Here is an 18,817-nt window from a genome sequence, read left to right as displayed (position 1 = left end):
GATAGAATGGGATTTCCTCAGGAACAAAATCGACTAGCCAGGACAGAGTGGCTGCATAAGAGTGTGTTTTACCCACCAATAAATCATAGATGGTATATCATATTAATTGCCTACTAATGTTTAAAGGGGTTGTGTTTAGGAAAGTAGACTCCAAACGCACTTATAAACCTAAATTAACAAAGAGAGCAAGTACTTGCCCTGACAAGTCCAGTGACAGTTCCCCACCGCTGCTCAAGTCTTGGTTGTCGGCTGCAGCTGCACGCATCACCACAAACCCATTTTCTGAGCTCAGCGGCATGTTCCATCTACCTCAGCTAAGCCACTGAGCTCAATGATTGGCTGCAGCCGTGATTCGCATTCCCACCACTACAGCCATAACACCAAGACCTGACCGGTGGCGATGATGTGGCACTAGACCTGAGAGATGAGTACCTGCTCTTTTTATTATTTTAGGTATATAAGAGCATTTGGGTTCACTTTGAAGTTCAAACCCCTTTATATCCTAGAGAACCCAGTTACAAGGTTGTGGGCAATGTTGGTGCAATACAAAATTCAAGACAATGGTGCAATTTTAAGATTTTTTTATCTTCACACTTGTTCAAGAAGTGGAGCACAACCTGTAACCATTTAGGTTGCCTGTGATTTGTAATTTTTGGATTGATATATTTACTAATTTGCTTATTTTACTTTTTCTTGTCAATCAGGTCCATAAGATGATAGCAGAGTTTAAATTAATCCCAGGACTTAATAATCTCTTTGACAAACTAATTTGGAGAAAACATTCTGCCTCCACCCTTGTTCTTCATGGACACAACCAGAACTGTGACTGTAGTCCTGTAAGTACTAATATTTACCAGATTATCAAAGCATTTCCAGTTACACATAAAGGGGTTGTCCACTACTCAGACAGCCCCTTCTCAATCTCTGTTTTCCCACCAGTGAAATAATAATTTGTATACTCCCCTGCAATGCTGATTCACCTGTGTCTGCACTGGCTCTCCTGGGGATTGTGTGATGTAATAATGTCATGTGCTCACTGCGGCCAATCTGCGATAGCTTCACTCTCTTCTCCAATGGACATAATTGACATTTGGAGAAAGTGAAGATCAGCCACAGCTTTCACTTTTTCCAAATAACTGATTTGTCCAAAGGAGAAGAGAGTGAATCCAACACTGGTTGGCCACGGGGATCACATGACATTATGTAACACGATCCCCAGGAGAGCCAGTGTCAACCACACTAAAATGGCATCGGAGGGGAGTATAATTGTTATTATTTAACTTTGGGAAAACGTAGGCATTGAGACGGGGTTGTAGTAGTGTGAGTAGTGAGCAACAACTTTTAAGGACCGCTTTTAGTATAGTATGCAATATATGGTAGCATGATCCTGTAAATCACAAAGCATCATGGTTATAAACCTAGCTCCTTATTGTCTTTTAATATGTTAGTAGCTGTATAGTATTTTTAATGAGAATATGATCTTACATGTTTTGTGTCCTCACTATTGACATTGCTGATTTATAAATCTTTTTATCTTTTAGGATATATCGCTAAAAATTCAGTTTTTGAGATTGCTCCAAAGCTTTAGTGACCATCACGAGTAAGTGAAGTGAAAAACATTAACTTAACATATAGATTATCTTCAGTACATTTATGCCTGCCGAATTGTGGGAAACCTAATTTGTACAGATGCCAACAGACTTTACCACCTTGCCATACATGCACCAAGGCATAAGAGGATTGATTGTGTTGATGTTGTTGTATTTCACCAACACGAGTGGCACTAGAGGTTCCAGCAGACCTTCAGTCATAAGCATTTGTCAGTGTGGCATCAGTTATCTTAAGGCTATAGTTAACTTAAAGGGATTATCCATTTAAAACAAATTTTAAATGTTTCCTTGATGCACTCAAGGTTGTAATCCTAGGAAATGTAAATGTCCCAAAGATGCACTAATACAACTAGAGAAAACCGAACAGACCAATTATGTGGCAGGACAAAATTCTGATTCAAATTACTTGAAAAATGTTAAGTTTTATTGAATACAAAAAAACATAAAACCACAAAGGTACAGGCAATCCCAGTAATTTACACAATGATTAAGATTGATGGGTGAGCGACTGACAAAGCATTTGTGAAACGCACGTTGAGTGTTCGGTGGGTGAGCGTTCTTATTATTAACCTATATTTACACTGTGACTTTTACTCTTAAGGTGGTGTCACACACAGCGACGTCGACAACGACGTCACTGCTACGTCACCATTTTCTGTGACGTAGCAGCGACTCACCGTCGCTGTGTGTGACATCCAGCAACGACCTGGCCCCTGCTGTGAGGTCGCCGGTTGTTGCTGAATGTCCTGCTTCATTTTTTGCTCGTCGCTCTCCCGCTGTGAAGCACACATCGCCGTGTGTGACAGCGAGAGAGCGACGAACTGAAGCGATCAGGGAGACTGCTTCTGGCAGCCTGCGGAAAGCTGTAACCACGGTAAACATCAGGTAACCAAGGGAAGCCCTTTCCTTGGTTACCCGATATTTACCTTAGTTACTAGCGTCCGCCGCTCTCGCGCTGCCAGTGCCGGCTCCCTGCACACGTAGCTGGAGTACACATCGGGTAATTAACCCGATGTGTACTCTGGCTAGGAGAGCAGGGAGCCGGCACTGGCAGCGTGAGAGCGGCGGATGCTAGTAACTAAGGTAAATATCGGGTAACCAAGGAAAGGGCTTCCCTTGGTTACCCAATATTTACCTTAGTTACCAAGCGCAGCATCGCTTCCACGCGTCGCTGGGGGCTGGTCGCTGGTGAGATCTACCTGTCTGACAGCTCACCAGCGACCATGTAACGACGCAGCAGCGACCCTGATAAGGTCAGGTCCCCCGTCGTGATCGCTGCTGCGTCGCAATGTGTGACCCCAGCTTTACTTTGGCCTAATACGTTTTACATACTATTGGTATACCTTTTTATGTTTATATTTTGTATTGCTTAATTTATATGCTAATTATGCCCTTTACTTTTGGGATTCCCACAGTCGCTCATCCATCAATTTTTATTGTTTGCAATTGTCTGTGCTTTTTGTGTTTTTGTTTGTTTTTTTTTTTATTTTATTTTTCATTCAATAAAGCTGAAACTTTTTTAATTTGAATCGTAATCTTTCTTTGTCGCTCCATTGGGAGACCCAGACAATTGGGTGTATAGCTTCTGCCTCCGGAGGCCACACAAAGCACCACACCTTAAAAAGTGTAACCCCTCCCCTCTGCCTATACACCCTCCCGTGCCTCACGGGCTCCTCAGTTTTATGCTTTGTTTGGAAGGAGGCACACATCCACTCATGAATCTCAGATTAGTTATATCGGTTGGAAGAAAAGTGGGCCCCCACGGGGCCCCCGGCATGTTCCCTTCTCACCCCACTATGTCGGCGGTGCTGTTAAGGTTGAGGTACCCATTGCGGGTACAAAGGCCGGAGCCTCATGCCGTCTCCTTCACCATCCCTTAGCGGCTCTGGGAGAAGTGGGATCCTGAGCGGTCATCCATCCACTGGGACCGTGCTCCCTCCGCAGCCCCTGAGGGAATCTGTCGGACAGGAGTTTATTTATCCTCAGGGACCGGGCCCTGCATCACTAAGGTACTCTGTACCCCCATGGGGGATGTGCATGGAGCGCCTTTATCCCGGACGCTGCAGCAGCTGCTTATTTGTGACGGCCGGCGGACTTCCGCGCCGACCGCGCCTGTTTGTCGGCCGCGGTCTTAAATTTAGTCCTCTGCTTCAATTGCGGCCTAGTAGCAAAACTCCCACCCCCGGGCCTGTCTATCAGGGGTAAGGGCGGGACGGCCGGCCTGACGTCGGCTGTGAGGGCCGGAGCATCCTGTATGTTTCCTCCCCCCTCACTGATCACTGTGGGGACTCCAGATTCCCGCACTTTTTCTAACGCCGCCCACGGCTCCACTCCTCCCCTGAGAGCTCCGGCAGCCATTTCTTTGGCATTCTGCCTGTGAAGAAAGCTCTGCAACGCTGGGAGACCTAAGGCAGGGAATCTGGAGGACACGCACTCCGCTTTTTAGCGGTCGGTAAGCCACACCGGTCACCCGGTGCTGGTCCCCTTAGGGTGCCGGATTAGATGCACTATATATATAGATATAGATATATATATAGATAGATATATATATAGATAGATAGATATATAGATATATAGATATATAGATATATAGATATAGATAGATAGATATAGATAGATATATATAGATATACATACATACATATTTCTGTTCGGTCTGGCTGTATACCCTTCCCATATACCCTCAGTGATCACTCTCCTAGGAGACAACAGCATGTCGTCCACAAGGAGCAAGGGTGCCAAGGCACAGGGTTATTTTGCGACCTGTACCTCTTGTGCGGCTAAGTTACCTGCGGGTTCCACCTACCCTCACTGTGATCAATGCTCAACCCCTGTTTTGCTTCCTCAGCCTGAGCCTCGGTCACTAGTGGGCCCCTCGGCTCAGGTAGAACCCCTTGCTCCCCCTGTTCCAGGCGGCAGGGACAGAGTTTGCAGTTTTTTACTGAAAAACGCTGAGTCACTCTCACAATCCATGACTCAGTCTATGGACAAATGGTCTGCCAAGCTGCTTGAAGCTTTGCGGTCCAGACCGGTCCTTACACAAGCCCCGGGCCCTGTTGGATCTTCACCTCCAGGCCCCTCTCTGTCCGCGCTGTAGCACGTTCCCAGGGGGGGCCCTAGGTCTCACGTGGAGGACTCCGGCCCGGACCACAGTCCCAGACCGGCTAAGCGGGCCCGCTGGGAATTTTCCCCGACTTCTTCACGCTGCTCGGGTTCCCAGCGTGAGGACTCTCTGGAGGACGAGGCGGACGTCGCAGCTCAGGGCTCTGACACTGACGTTGCTCTCAATCTTGATACACCTGAAGGGGACGCCATAGTAAATGACCTTATCTCGTCCATCAACCAGGTGTTAGATATCTCTCCCCCACCGCCACCGGTAGAGGAGTCGACTTCTCAGCAGGAGAAACACCAGTTTCGGTTCACTAAACGTACACGGAGTGCGCTTTTCGATCACTCTAACTTCAGAGATGCTGTCCAGAAGCCCAGAGCGGTTCCGGACAAGCGCTTTACTAAGCGCCTTACTGACACACGTTACCCCTTCCCCTCTGACGTTGTTAAGGGTTGGGCTCAATGTCCCAAGGTGGATCCCCCAGTCTCTAGATTGGCGGCTAGATCTGTGGTATCGGTTGCAGATGGATCATCGCTAAAGGATGCCACTGACAGGCAGATAGAGCTCCTGGTAAAGTCCATCTATGAAGCCACGGGCGCGTCTTTTGCCCCGGCCTGTGCAGCCGTGTGGGCACTACAAGCTATCTCAGCTTGTCTGACTGAGATTAATGCGGTCACACGTAATTCTGCTCCGCAGGTTGCGTCTTTGACTTCTCAGGCGTCAGCTTTTTCTTCCTACGCCATGAACGCAGTTTTAGACTCTGCTAGCCGTACAGCGGTGGCATCCGCTAACTCTGTGGCAGTCCGCAGGGCCATGTGGCTGCGCGAATGGAAGGCAGACTCGGCTTCCAAGAGGTTCTTTAGCGAGCCGATGCACTTTTTCAGGCGGTGAACGCTCTGAAGACAGGAGGAGTTGTGATCCCTGTTCCCCTCCAGGAACATGGTCGCGGCTTTTACTCCAACTTGTTTGTGGTGCCAAAGAAGGACGGCTCGTTCCGTCCCGTTCTGGACCTCAAACTGCTCAACAGACATGTGAGCACCAGACGGTTTCGGATGGAGTCTCTCCGCTCTGTCATCGCTTCGATGTCACAAGGAGACTTCCTAGCATCAATCGACATCAAGGATGCTTATCTCCATGTGCCGATCGCACCCGAATATCAACGCTTTTTGCGTTTCGCCATCGGGGACGAACACCTTCAGTTCGTGGCATTGCCTTTCGGCCTGGCGACAGCCCCACGGGTGTTCACCAAGGTCATGGCATCTGTTGTGGCGGTCCTACACTCTCAGGGCCACTCGGTGATTCCCTACTTAGACGATCTTCTGGTCAGGGCACCCTCTCAGATGGCGTGTCAAAACAGCCTTTCCGTCGCTCCGGCGACTCTCCAGCAGTTCGGGTGGATCATCAACTTCCCAAAATCCAAGTTGACACCGACCCAATCACTGACGTACCTTGGGATGGAGTTTCATACTCAGTCAGCAGTAGTCATGCTACCGCTGGACAAGCAGCTTTCGCTGCAGGCAGGGGTGCAATCTCTTCTTCGGGGTCAGTCACACCCCTTGAGGCGCCTCATGCACTTCCTGGGGAAGATGGTGGCAGCGATGGAGGCAGTGCCCTTCGCGCAATTCCATCTGCGGCCACTCCAGTGGGACATTCTCCGCAAATGGGACAGGAGGTCGACTTCACTCGACAGGAACGTCTCTCTTTCCCTTGCAACCAAGACGTCACTTCAGTGGTGGCTCCTTCCCAACTCTCTATCGCAGGGAAAATCCTTCCTACCCCCCACCTGGGCTGTGGTCACGACGAACGCGAGCCTGTCAGGGTGGGGGGCGGTTTTTCTCCATCACAGGGCTCAGGGAACATGGACTCCGATAGTCATCCCTTCAAATCAATATTATGGAGATAAGGGCAGTGTATCTAGCCCTATTGGCCTTTCATCGGTGGCTGGAGGGCAGGCAGATCCGGATCCAGTCGGACAACGCCACTGTCGTCGCATACATCAACCACCAAGGCGGCACTCGCAGTCGTCAAGCCTTCCAGGAAGTCCGACGAATTCTGCAGTGGGTGGAAGCCACAGCTTCCACCATCTCCGCAGTTCACATCCCGGGCGTAGAAAACTGGGAAGCAGATTTTCTCAGCCGACAGGGCATGGACGCGGGGGAATGGTCTCTTCACCCAGACGTGTTTCGAGAGATCTGTCGCCGCTGGGGAACGCCGGACGTCGATCTCATGGCGTCACGGCACAACAACAAAGTCCCGGCATTCATGGCCCGGTCTCAAGATCACAGAGCTCTGGCGGCGGACGCATTAGTTCAGGATTGGTCGCAGTTTCGACTGCCCTATGTATTTCCTCCTCTGGCGATGCTGCCCAGAGTGCTGCGCAAGATCAGGTCCGACTGTCGTCGCGCCATTCTCGTCGCCCCAGATTGGCCGAGGCGGTCGTGGTACACGGATCTGTGGCATCTCACGGTGGGTCAACCGTGGGCGCTCCCAGACCGCCCAGACTTGCTGTCTCAAGGGCTGTTTTTCCATCTGAATTCTGCGGCCCTCAACCTGACTGTGTGGCCATTGAGTCCTGGCTCCTAGCGTCCTCAGGGTTATCTCAAGATGTCATTGCCACCATGAGACAGGCCAGGAAACCAATGTCCGCCTAGATCTATCACAGGTCTTGGAGGATCTTCTTATCCTGGTGCTCTGATAAGGGTTTTACTCCCTGGCCCTTTGCCTTACCCACTTTTCTTTCATTCCTTCAATCCGGAATGGACAAGGGTTTGTCTCTCGGCTCTCTCAAGGGACAAGTATCGGCGCTATCCGTATTTTTTCAAAAGCGTCTAGCCAGGCTTCCGCAGGTCCGCACGTTCCTGCAGGGAGTTTGCCACATAGTCCCACCTTACAAGCGTCCGCTGGAACCCTGGGATCTTAACAGGGTGCTAACGGCTCTTCAGAAACCACCTTTCGAGCCGCTGCGGGATGTCTCTTTATCACGTCTTTCGCAGAAGGTGGCATTTCTAGTGGCAGTTACATCGCTCCGTAGAGTGTCGGAGCTGGCAGCGCTGTCATGCAAAGCCCCCTTCCTGGTTTTTCACCAGGATAAGGTGGTTCTGTGTCCGGTCCCGGAATTTCTCCCTAAGGTGGTATCCCCTTTTCATCTCAATCAGGATATCTCCTTACCTTCATTTTGCCCTCATCCAGTTCACCAATGTGAAAAGGATTTGCACTCGTTAGATCTGGTGAGAGCTCTCCGGCTCTACGTGTCTCGCACGGCGCCCCTGCGCCGTTCAGATGCGCTCTTTGTCCTTGTCGCTGGGCAGCGTAAGGGTTCGCAGGCTTCCAAGTCAACCTTAGCTCGGTGGATCAAGGAACCGATTCTTGAAGCCTACCGTTCTTCTGGGCTTCCGCTTCCTTTGGGGCTGAAAGCCCATTCTACCAGAGCCGTGGGTGCGTCCTGGGCATTGCGGCACCGGGCTACGACTCAGCAGGTGTGTCAGGCAGCTACCTGGTCTAGTCTGCACACTTTCACGAAACACTATCAGGTGCATACCTATGCTTCGGCAGACGCCAGTCTAGGTAGGCGAGTCCTTCAGGCGGCGGTTGCCCACCTGTAAGAGGGGGTCGTTTTCGGCTCTTTTTATCGAGGTATTCTTTTACCCACCCAGGGACTGCTTTTGGACGTCCCAATTGTCTGGGTCTCCCAATGGAGTGACAAAGAAGAAGGGAATTTTGTTTACTTACCGTAAATTCCTTTTCTTCTAGCTCCTATTGGGAGACCCAGCACCCGCCCCTGTTCCCTTCGGGCTGTTTGTTCTTTTGTGTACACATGTTGTTCATGTTGAATTGTTCTTTTGGTTCATGGTTCAGTTCTCCGAACATCCTTCGGATTGAATTTACCTTAGACCAATTTATAAGTTTCCTCCTTCCTGCTTTTGCACCAAAACTGAGGAGCCCGTGAGGCACGGGAGGGTGTATAGGCAGAGGGGAGGGGTTACACTTTTTAAGGTGTGGTGCTTTGTGTGGCCTCCAGAGGCAGAAGCTATACACCCAATTGTCTGGGTCTCCCAATAGGAGCTAGAAGAAAAGGAATTTACGGTAAGTAAACAAAATTCCCTTCTTTCTTGGCACATTTTTTTGGTTTTCCATGATGCCTTTCTGCATAACTTATTTATTTATTTTACTTATATAGCGCAATTAATTCCACAACGCTTTACATACTTGATCATCACTGTCCCCTCTGGAGCTCACAATCTAAATTCCTTATCCGTATGTCTTTTGGAGTGAAGCCAAAAACCCTCACAAACAAGGAGAAAACTCTTTGCAGATGTTGTCCTTTGGTGGGATTTGAACCCAAGACCCCCCAGCACAGCAATGCAAGACTGCGGTGCTAACCACTGAGCCACCATGCCAGATTGCAGTGCTAACCACTGAGCCACCATGCCAGATTGCAGTGCTTACCACTGAGCCACCATGCAAGACTGCAGTGCTAAACACTGAGCCACCATGCCAGATTGCAGTGCTAACCACTGAGCCACCATGCCAGATTGCAGTGCTAATCACTGAGCCACCATGCCAGATTGCAGTGCTAACCACTGAGCCACCGTGATGCCAACTTCTGTTACTAAAAATGCACCGATGCCCAAGCAGCTCCTTTTCTGACTCTGGGCTGTTTTCGCTATTGAAAAGAGCAGTCAGCCCAGCCTCATTTTGCCCAGCTCTGGTGATGTGCCTGAAAATCGGAAACCATTTCAAACATGGGGCCATAATTGGGACTGCTTGTACCGAGGATTGGTGGAGCTTTGGAGACCTGTATACGTCAGTCACTTACATGACGTTGGCCCATTAGTTTGTTAATGGTTATGTCTATTATAGAGAGAGAATTGCTTTCATGCATCGAAGCACTTAAAATGTAAAATACTGGCAAGCTCTCCTTCCAGTGTCCCATGGATCCAATACAAGCCACTCTAGAAACAATGCTTGCAAAGTTCAAAGAGGACCACTGCAGCCCGTGACTGGCTGCAGCGCTCAGGTGACTAGAAGAGAGGAAGAGAGTCATCAGATGTTTTTACACACACACACACACAGGCTACATCAGTCCTGTGACTCAGGCAACGTTTCTAGAGCCGGCACAGACCTCTGACAAGGCTTGCGATGGTCCATGAGGGTGTTGAAAGGGGACTATGCCACCATTTTTTTTCTTCTAAGAGCATCCATACTAGGAGAAAAAAAATTCTATGTTGGACAACCTTTTATATGACACTGTTTATATGGTAGTTTCAAATAGTATATTGGAATACAATTATATACATTAAAACATTGTTAGTTTTCCATAGATGCACTGATAGAGCTTTGTGGCCCCAGACCAGTGAGTGTGCAGCACTATGCAGTGGGAATCGCTTTACTCCATCTATTACTATCGGCATTCTGTTAAATAGAAACCAGATTGAATGGATTCAATTCTAATTGCTTCAAATCGTTTCTAATCTCGTGTTTTCCCAATTCTAGGAACAAATATTTGCTCCTGAACAGCCAAGAACTAAATGAACTGAGTGCCATATCCTTAAAAGCAAATATCCCCGAGGTGGAGGCTGTGATGAATACAGATAGGTAAAGACCCTGGATGTCGTGTAATCACAAATGATACTAGTGAAAAAGTAGAGCAAACAGTTTGGCGCCTGTCACACTCAGCAAAGCATGCTGGATGTTTTCCCTGGCGCAGTCGCTACTCTGACATACAGTAGCATGTCCTCCTCATATAACCTTAGATCATCATATCTCTCAATGTTAGAAGAGAATCTGAAGCATGAACATTTTTTTTTTTTTCTTATCAGGAGCTTAGTGTGTGACGGAAAAAAAGGTTTATTAACCAGATTGCTACAGGTGATGAAGAAGGAGCCGGCGGAGTCTTCATTCAGGTACTTGAGGAATTCTGCTGATTTGGCATCACCTGTCCTTAAAAAATGTTATCTGTTTTATCACCTTAGAACCCCACAAAAATAAATAAAGAATAATCATAGTCACCATCTTCTGATGATGACAGTGGTTGGATCTATACACGCTCAGCAAAAAAAATTAACAAAATATAAAAATGGATAAAAACTCCTTTTCAAGGCACAAGCTTATTCTTCAAATGAGCCAACTTTAGCTGAAGCCACCTCTAGGTAGTTCCCAAGCTCCTCTACTTGCCTCACTTTCGAATAATTGTGTGAGTGTGTATATTTGTATGTATGTGTGTGTGTATACATATATATATATAATGTGTGTGTGTGTAATATATATATATTTATTAGTGTGTGTGTGTGTGTATATATATATATATGTGTATATATATGTGTGTATATATATATATATATATATATATATATATATATATATATATATGTATATGTATGTATATATATATATATATATATATATATGTGTATATGTATATATATGTATATATATATGCATGTATGTATATATATATATTATATATATATATATATATATATGTATATATATATATATATATATATATCTACATATATATAGTATGTATGTGTGTGTATATGTATATATATATATATATATATATATATATATATATATAATCTCTCGTTCCTATGGGAGACCCAGACATTGGGTATATAGCTTCTGCCTCCGGAGGACACACAAAGTACTACACTAAAAAGTGTAGCTCCTCCCTCTGAGCATATACACCCCCTGGATAACCAAATATAGCCAGTTCAATGCTTTGTGTTCAGGAGGCATACATCCACACATGCATTCTCATCTGATTTTTGATTTTTGGAAAGAGTTTGAAGAAAAGCGGGTCCAAGCCTGGACTCCCGGCATGTCCCTTCTCACCCCACTGTGTCGGCGGTGTTGTTAAGGTTGATTTCAGGGCTGGAGCCTTACATGCCGCGCTCCTTCACCATCCCTCGGGCTCTGGCTTGAAGTGGGAGCCAGCACGGTTCTCCCTGCCTTGCAGGAGACCGGTCTCCATCCGCAGCCCTTCAGGATCCTGCCGGACGGAGCACTCATCCCCAGGGACTTGAAACCCTGCGTCTCACAAGCTAAGTATCTGAGACGTTATTTTCGGGGGGTCCCTTGTACTTTATTGTTGGGGAGACTGGGCTGTGTATCTATTCTGACATTTCCGGCCGGTACTCTGGTTTTCACCTGAGAACCGCGCCGATGGTGCCTGCGCGCCGGCCGTATCATTAAATTTAGGCCCCGGCTTCGCCTGAGGCCTAGTTTCGATTTCACTGCCCCTGCATGTCAATCATGCAGAGGGACAGTGCGGCTCCGCCCAGCGGCCGTTCGGCACAAAGGAGGGACTTTCCTCTCTGAGGAAATGTTCCCTCCCCTGTAAATCTCCTTGGCCCTCCAGATCCCGCTCTCAGAATAGGCCCCGCCCCCTCTCCTCGCTCCGGTGCCATTTTATCAGCGTTCTCACAGCGATCGGCGCTGGCTGCAGCATCTCTCTGGGGGGCCGGGCTGTGGGATCTGGAGGGCACACAAATGGTCTGGTAAGCCACAACCTCCGGTTGTGGACCTGCTTATATACTCTCTGGGGGTCATTCTGGCTCACAGCCCCCACTTCAGCAGCATGTCTCACACGAGGAGCAAGGCTGCAAGGCTGTACGCAATATGCACTGCATGTAAGCTCGTGCTGCCTGAACCGAGCACATATCCACATTGTGATGCCTGCTCTAACCTGACGATGCCTCAGCCTGGTATCGCACCCACAGTGGTCCCTCCGGCTGCTCCGGCTCCGGTGGCTGAACCCCCGGCTTGGGTAGAATCCTTCTCTAGGTCAATCTCCCAGTCTTTTGCCGACTCCATGGGACAGCTGTCCCGGACTTTGCTGACCATGCATCAGCCCCCTTCTCAGGGTGCCTCTGCTGCTAGGGCTCTCTCAGCGGAGCTCACAGAGGATTCTTCATCTGGTCCCAGACCCCGTCCTCCTAAAAGGAGACGCAGGGCTCCCTCTCCTTCCTCGTCCCGTGGCTCTGATTCACGAGCTGACTCGCAGGACGAGGAGGATGCCTTTACTGGGGGCTCGGACGCTACCTCCACGTGCCCCATTGATCTGTCCGAAAGTGACGCAGATGTTAGTGATTTGATTGCGTCCATTAATTCTGTACTGGACCTCAATCCGCCAGTATCAGAGGAGCAACCCTCTCTGGCAGAAAAGCACCAGTTTACCTTGCCTAAGAGGACAAGGAGTGTGTTCTTTAACCACTCCAGTTTTCAGGCCACTGTGACCAAGCCTAGGGCTTGTCCTGACAAACGCTTCCCAAAGCGTGGTTCTGATGACAGTTTTCCCTTTCCACCAGAGGTGGTCAAGGAGTGGGCTCATTCACCAAAGGTAGACCCTCCGGTGTCTAGACTCTCAGCCCGGACAGTTGTATCAGTGGCTGATGGCACCTCACTTAAGGATTCCACTGACCGCCAGGTTGACCTTCTGGCCAAATCTGTATAGGAGGCGGCAGGGGCCTCGTTCTCCCCATCTTTTGCAGCAGTGTGGGCTCTCAAAGCCATCTCTGCTTCTCTGGAGGAGATGCATTCCCTCACCAGGGACTCTATGCCCGAAAAGGTTGCATTAACTTCCCAGGCTTCAGCCTTTTCATCCTATGCCATGTCTGCCATGCTGGAGGCTTCTCACCGCACTGTGGTGGCTTCGGCTAATTCCCTTGCTATCCGCAGGATCTTGTGGCTTCGAGAGTGGAAGGCAGACACTTCTTCAAAGAAGTACCTTGCTGGGCTCCCATTTGCTGGGTCCAGGCTGTTCGGTGAACAACTGGATGAAATTATTAAGGAAGCTACTGGCGGGAAGAGTACTTCCATGCCACAAACTAAAACCAGGAAACCTGTCCAGGGCAGGAACCAGTCGAGGTTTCGTTCTTTTCGTTCCTCCAACTGGTCGTCCTCTAAGCCCTCGGCCTCGTCCACTAACTCAGCCAAGGACCAAAAACCCAACTGGCGCACGAAGCCGCGTCCTCAGAAGACCGCAGGAGCTGCTGCCACTAAGGCAGCCTCCTCTTGACTATCTGGCCGCACCAGCAACGTCCTTGGTCGGTGGCAGGCTCTCCCACTTTGGCGACGTGTGGTTTCAACACGTCTCCGATCAGTGGGTGCGGGATATCATCTGCCACGGCTACAGGATAGAATTCTCTTCCAGCCCGCCAAACAGATTTTTTCTGTCAACTCCCCCCTGCTCCAAGGCCGCCGCCTTCTCACAGGCCGTGGCATCCTTGCAGGCCAACGGAGTAATTGTACCGGTTCCCGCCCGGGAACGATTCAGAGGTTTCTACTCAAATCTCTTCCTAGTCCCCAAAAAGGACGGTTCCTTCCGGCCCATCCTGGATCTCAAGCTTCTCAACAAGCATGTTCAGGTGCGGCATTTTCGCATGGAGTCTCTGCGATCAGTCATTGCCTCAATGACCCAACGAGATTTCCTGGCATCCATCGACATCAGAGATGCCTATCTGCATGTGCCAATTGCAGTTTCACACCAGCGTTGGCTACGTTTTGCAATCGGAGAGGAACATTTCCAATTCGTGGCTCTCCCCTTCGGATTAGCCACGGCCCCTCGAGTATTCACCAAGGTCATGGCAGCAGTGGTTGCGGTTCTGCACCTCCAGGGGTTGGCAGTGATTCCTTACCTGGACGACCTTCTAGTCAAGGCTTCATCCAGTGCAGACTGTCAGCGGAGTGTCTCGCTCACTCTCGCCACTCAAGTCCAATTCGGGTGGCTTGTCAATCTGCCCAAATCCACTCTGACTCCGACCCAGAAACTCGCATACCTAGGGATGCAATTCGAGACTCTGCCGGCACTTGTGAAGCTGCCCTTAGTCAAACAGCAGTCCCTCCATCTGGCGGTGCGCTCTTTGCTGAGCCCCCGCCGTCATTCCATCAGGCACCTAATGCAGGTGCTGGGTCAGATGGTGGCGTCAATGGAAGCGGTTCCCTTTGCCCAGTTCCATCTGCGTCCTCTGCAGCTGGACATTCTCCGCTGTTGGGACAAGCGGATTTCTTCCTTGCACAGGTTGGTGGCTCTGTCGCCACAAGCCAGGAGCTCTCTTCAGTGGTGGCTTCGGCCTCTCTCTCTGTCTCAGGGACGCTCCTTCCTGACCCCGTCCTGGGTGATCCTCACCACGGATGCCAGTCTTTCCGGCTGGGGAGCAGTATATCTCCACCACAGAGCGCAGGGCACCTGGACTCCGTCCGAATCAGCCCTCTCGATCAATGTGCTGGAAATCAGAGCTGTGCTTCTAGCTCTCTTAGCCTTTCACCACCTTTTGGCGGGCAAGCACATTCGAGTCCAGTCAAACAACGCGACAGCGGTTGCCTACATCAATCACCAGGGCGGGACACGCAGCCGCCTGGCAATGTTGGAGGTTCAACGCATCCTTCAGTGGACGGAGGACTCCAAGTCCACCATATCCGCAGTCCACATACCAGGCGTGGAAAACTGGGAGGCAGATTATCTCAGCCGTCAAACCGTGGACAGCGGCGAGTGGGCTCTGCATCCGGCAGTGTTTCGGTCAATCTGCCGCAAGTGGGGCACTCCGGAAGTGGATCTAATGGCATCCCGGCACAACAACAAGGTTCCGGTTTACGTGGGTCGCTCCCACGATCCTCAGGCCTTTGCAGCGGACGCGCTGGTTCAAGATTGGTCCCAGTTTCGTCTGTCTTACGTGTTTCCCCCTCTAGCTCTCTTGCCCAGAGTCCTGCGCAAGATCAGAATGGAGGGCTGTCGGGTCATCCTCATTGCTCCAGACTGGCCCAGGCGAGCTTGGTACCCAGACCTGCTCCATCTGTCCGTGGAGGTGCCGTGGCATCTTCCGGACCGTCCAGACCTTCTCTCACAAGGTCCGTTTTTCCGCCAGAATTCTGCGGCTCTCAGATTGACGGCGTGGCTCTTGAGTCCTGGATCTTGACGACTTCTGGTATCCCTCCTGAAGTCATCTCCACTATGACTCGGCTCGTAAGTCTTCCTCGGCCAAAATCTATCTCACAGGACCTGGAGAATTTTCCTGTCCTGGTGTCGCTCTTCCGTCCATGCTCCTTGTCCTTTTTCCTTGCCGACCCTCCTGTCCTTTCTACAGTCCGGTCTGCAGCTAGGACTATCCCTCAATTCCCTCAAGGGACAGGTCTCGGCTCTGTCAGTGTTGTTCCAGCGGCGTATCGCCCGGCTGGCTCAGGTGCGCACCTTCATGCATGGCGCATCTCACATCATTCCGCCTTACCGGCGGCCTTTGGATCCCTAGGACCTTAATCTGGTCCTCACGGCTTTGCAGAAACCCCCCTTTGAGCCTCTTAGGGAGGTTTCTTTGTCTCGTCTTTCACAGAAAATGGTCTTTCTAGTGGCCATAACTTCCCTCAGGAGAGTCTCTGATTTGGCTGCGCTCTCTTCGGAGTCACCTTTTTTGGTTTTTCATCAAGACAAGGTGGTTCTCCGTCCGACTCCGGACTTTCTCCCTAAGGTGGTTTCTCCTTTCCACCTTAACCAGGACATTTCCCTGCCTTCCTTTTGTCCGGCTCCTGTTCATCGCTTTGAAAAAGCGTTGCATACTCTGGATCTGGTGCGGGCACTCCGGATCTATGTGTCTCGCACCTCTGTTCTTAGGCGGTGCACCTCTCTTTTTGTGCTGACCACAGGTCGGCGTAAGGGCCTCTCGGCTTCTAAGCCGACCTTAGCTCGTTGGATTAGGTCGGCCATTTCCGATGCCTACCAGTGTACTCAAGTGCCTCCCCCGCCGGGGATCAAGGCACACTCGACCCGAGCTGTCGGTGCCTCTTGGGCTTTCAGGCACCAGGCTACGGCTCAGCAGGTCTGTCAGGCTGCCACTTGGACTAGTCTTCATACCTTTTCGAAGCACTACCAAGTGCATGCTCATGCTTCAGCAGATGCGAGCTTGGGCAGACGCATCCTTCAGGCGGCTGTCGCCCATTTGTGAAGTTAGGTTTCGCCTACTTCTCAGTTTTCTGTTTATTCCCACCCATGGACTGCTTTGAGACGTCCCAATGTCTGGGTCTCCCATAGGAACGGTAAAGAAAAAGAGAATTTTGTTTACTTACCGTAAATTCTTTTTCTTATAGATCCGTATTGGGAGACACAGCACCCTCCCTGTTGCCTGTTGGCAGTTTCTTGTTCCGCGTGTTATCACCGGCTGTTGTTGTAGACAGAGGCTCCGGTTGTTCCGGTTCTTGCTCTATCTCTACTTGTGGGTGGCTATTCTCCTTCAGCTTTTGCACTAAACTGGCTATATTTGGTTATCCAGGGGGTGTATATGCTCAGAGGGAGGAGGTACACTTTTTAGTGTAGTACTTTGTGTGTCCTCCGGAGAGGCAGAAGCTATACACCCAATGTCTGGGTCTCCCAATACGGAACTATAAGAAAAAGAATTTATGGTAAGTAAACAAAATTCTCTCTCTCTATATATATATATATATTTCTTCAGCGCTCTATTGGGAGACCCAGACGATTGGGGTATAGCTACTGCCCTCTGGAGGCCACACAAAGCACTACATTAAAAGTGCAAGGCCCCTCCCCCTCTGGCTATACCCCCCCCGTGGTATCACGGGTTCTCCAGTTTTAGCTTTGTGTGCGAAGGAGGTCAGACATTCCATGCATAGCTCCACAGATTTTAGTCAGCAGTAGCTGCTGACTGTTTCGGATGGAAGAAAAGAGGACACATATAGTGTCCCCAGCATGCTCCCTTCTCACCCCTGGATGGTGTTGTAAGGTTGAGGTACCTATTGCTGGTACAGGGCTGGAGCCTGACATGCTGTTTTCCTTCCACATCCCCTTGTAGGGCTCTGTGGAAGTGGGATCCTGCCGGCCTCTCAGCTCTGACGCCGGGCTCCATCCACAGACCCATTAGAACCTGATGGAGACGGAGCAGGAGTACGATCAGGGACAGGCCCTGCATCATACAGGTACTCTGTGTCCCCGGCAGGCACAGACACACTCCGGGCTGGCTGGGTGTTGTAGTGCGCCGGGGACCGCAACGTGGAGTTGGTGTCCCTACAGATTACTGGGGGACTTTTTTGTGTATGGGAACGCAGCGCCGACCCCCTCTGGACCGGGCGGCGCTGCTGTGACTTGTGGTGCGCCAGGGATCCGCCGTCCGCGCTTTTACGGCGGCGGCGGTTATAAATTTAGTCCCCGGCTTTTTGGGCCTAGGACGCCGGCAGCTCCGTTTCGTTCCCGCCCCCACCCTGTCATTCAGGGTAGGGGAGAGACGCTGTTCGCTAGCAGCGACGAGGGCTGGAGCCTGATTTACATGCTCCAGCCCTCTCACTTGGCACAGAGGGAAGCAGGCTTCCCGCTCTTGGCCAGGAACGCCCAGGGCCCGCCCCCCTTCCTCTCTCGAGACGCCGGCAGCCATTACATGCATGCCTGGCTGGAGGAAGGACGCAAGGCTCTGGGAGACCTGGACTAGGGGCTATCTGGCGACCACACACCCGCTTTTTAAGCGGGCGGTAAGCGATTTTTCTGTGCTGGTCCCTCTAGTGCCTCACGGTGTATCGGTGTACTGTGTACAGATATATAGATATTGTATTGCTTGCACTGTGAGGTCGCTTCTGGCTGCATATCCCAGATCGCTCTGTGGAAGCAGCAACATGTCATCCTCAAAACGCAAGGCGGCCAAGGCAAAAAGGGCTGTGTATACTGCGTGTGCTGCATGTGGGGCTAATCTACCAGCAGGCTCCGATGACCCCCATTGTGTGCAATGCTCCGACCCGGTGCTGCTTCGCCAGCCGGAGTCAGGAGAGGTAGCGACCCAGGCTGAGACGCTTGTAAGTTCTGCCCCGGTGACAGGGACGGACTTTGCAGTTTTTGCAGATAATATGTCTGTATCTATGGCAAAAATCCTTGAAACCTTGCAATCTATGCATGGGGCTCAGTCTCTGGGCACGGCGAGGCCTCTGTCCTCAGGTCCCCCTTACTTGGAATGTATCCAGCCCACAGGGGGGTCCCCGGCTTCACAGGCCGAGGATTATGACTCAGATGATGGCCCCAGCCACCCTAAGCGAGCTCGCTGGGAAAGACCCTCGACGTCTTCACACTGCTCAGGGTCTCAGCGCAATCAGTCTCCCTGTGATGTGTCTG

The 18,817-nt window shown here is 50.4% G+C and overlaps 1 protein-coding gene across 1 annotated transcript in view; it reads left to right on the top strand.

Moving 5' to 3' along the window:
* Positions 1 to 18,817, top strand: part of TRPC4AP (transient receptor potential cation channel subfamily C member 4 associated protein) — a 112,467-nt gene that overhangs the window by 55,850 nt on the left and 37,800 nt on the right. The window contains exons 10-13 of the mRNA XM_075347568.1: positions 705 to 836; positions 1,542 to 1,600; positions 10,213 to 10,314; positions 10,539 to 10,622. Coding sequence (XP_075203683.1) covers positions 705 to 836; positions 1,542 to 1,600; positions 10,213 to 10,314; positions 10,539 to 10,622 — 377 coding nt within the window. The remainder of the gene's footprint in view (positions 1 to 704; positions 837 to 1,541; positions 1,601 to 10,212; positions 10,315 to 10,538; positions 10,623 to 18,817) is intronic.

The sequence above is a fragment of the Anomaloglossus baeobatrachus genome, chromosome 5 (genome assembly GCF_048569485.1).
Source record: "Anomaloglossus baeobatrachus isolate aAnoBae1 chromosome 5, aAnoBae1.hap1, whole genome shotgun sequence".
NCBI classification, from domain to species: Eukaryota; Metazoa; Chordata; class Amphibia; order Anura; family Aromobatidae; genus Anomaloglossus; species Anomaloglossus baeobatrachus.
The sequence above is the reverse complement of the archived record's forward strand: the minus strand, read 5'-3'. Positions and strand labels throughout refer to the sequence as shown.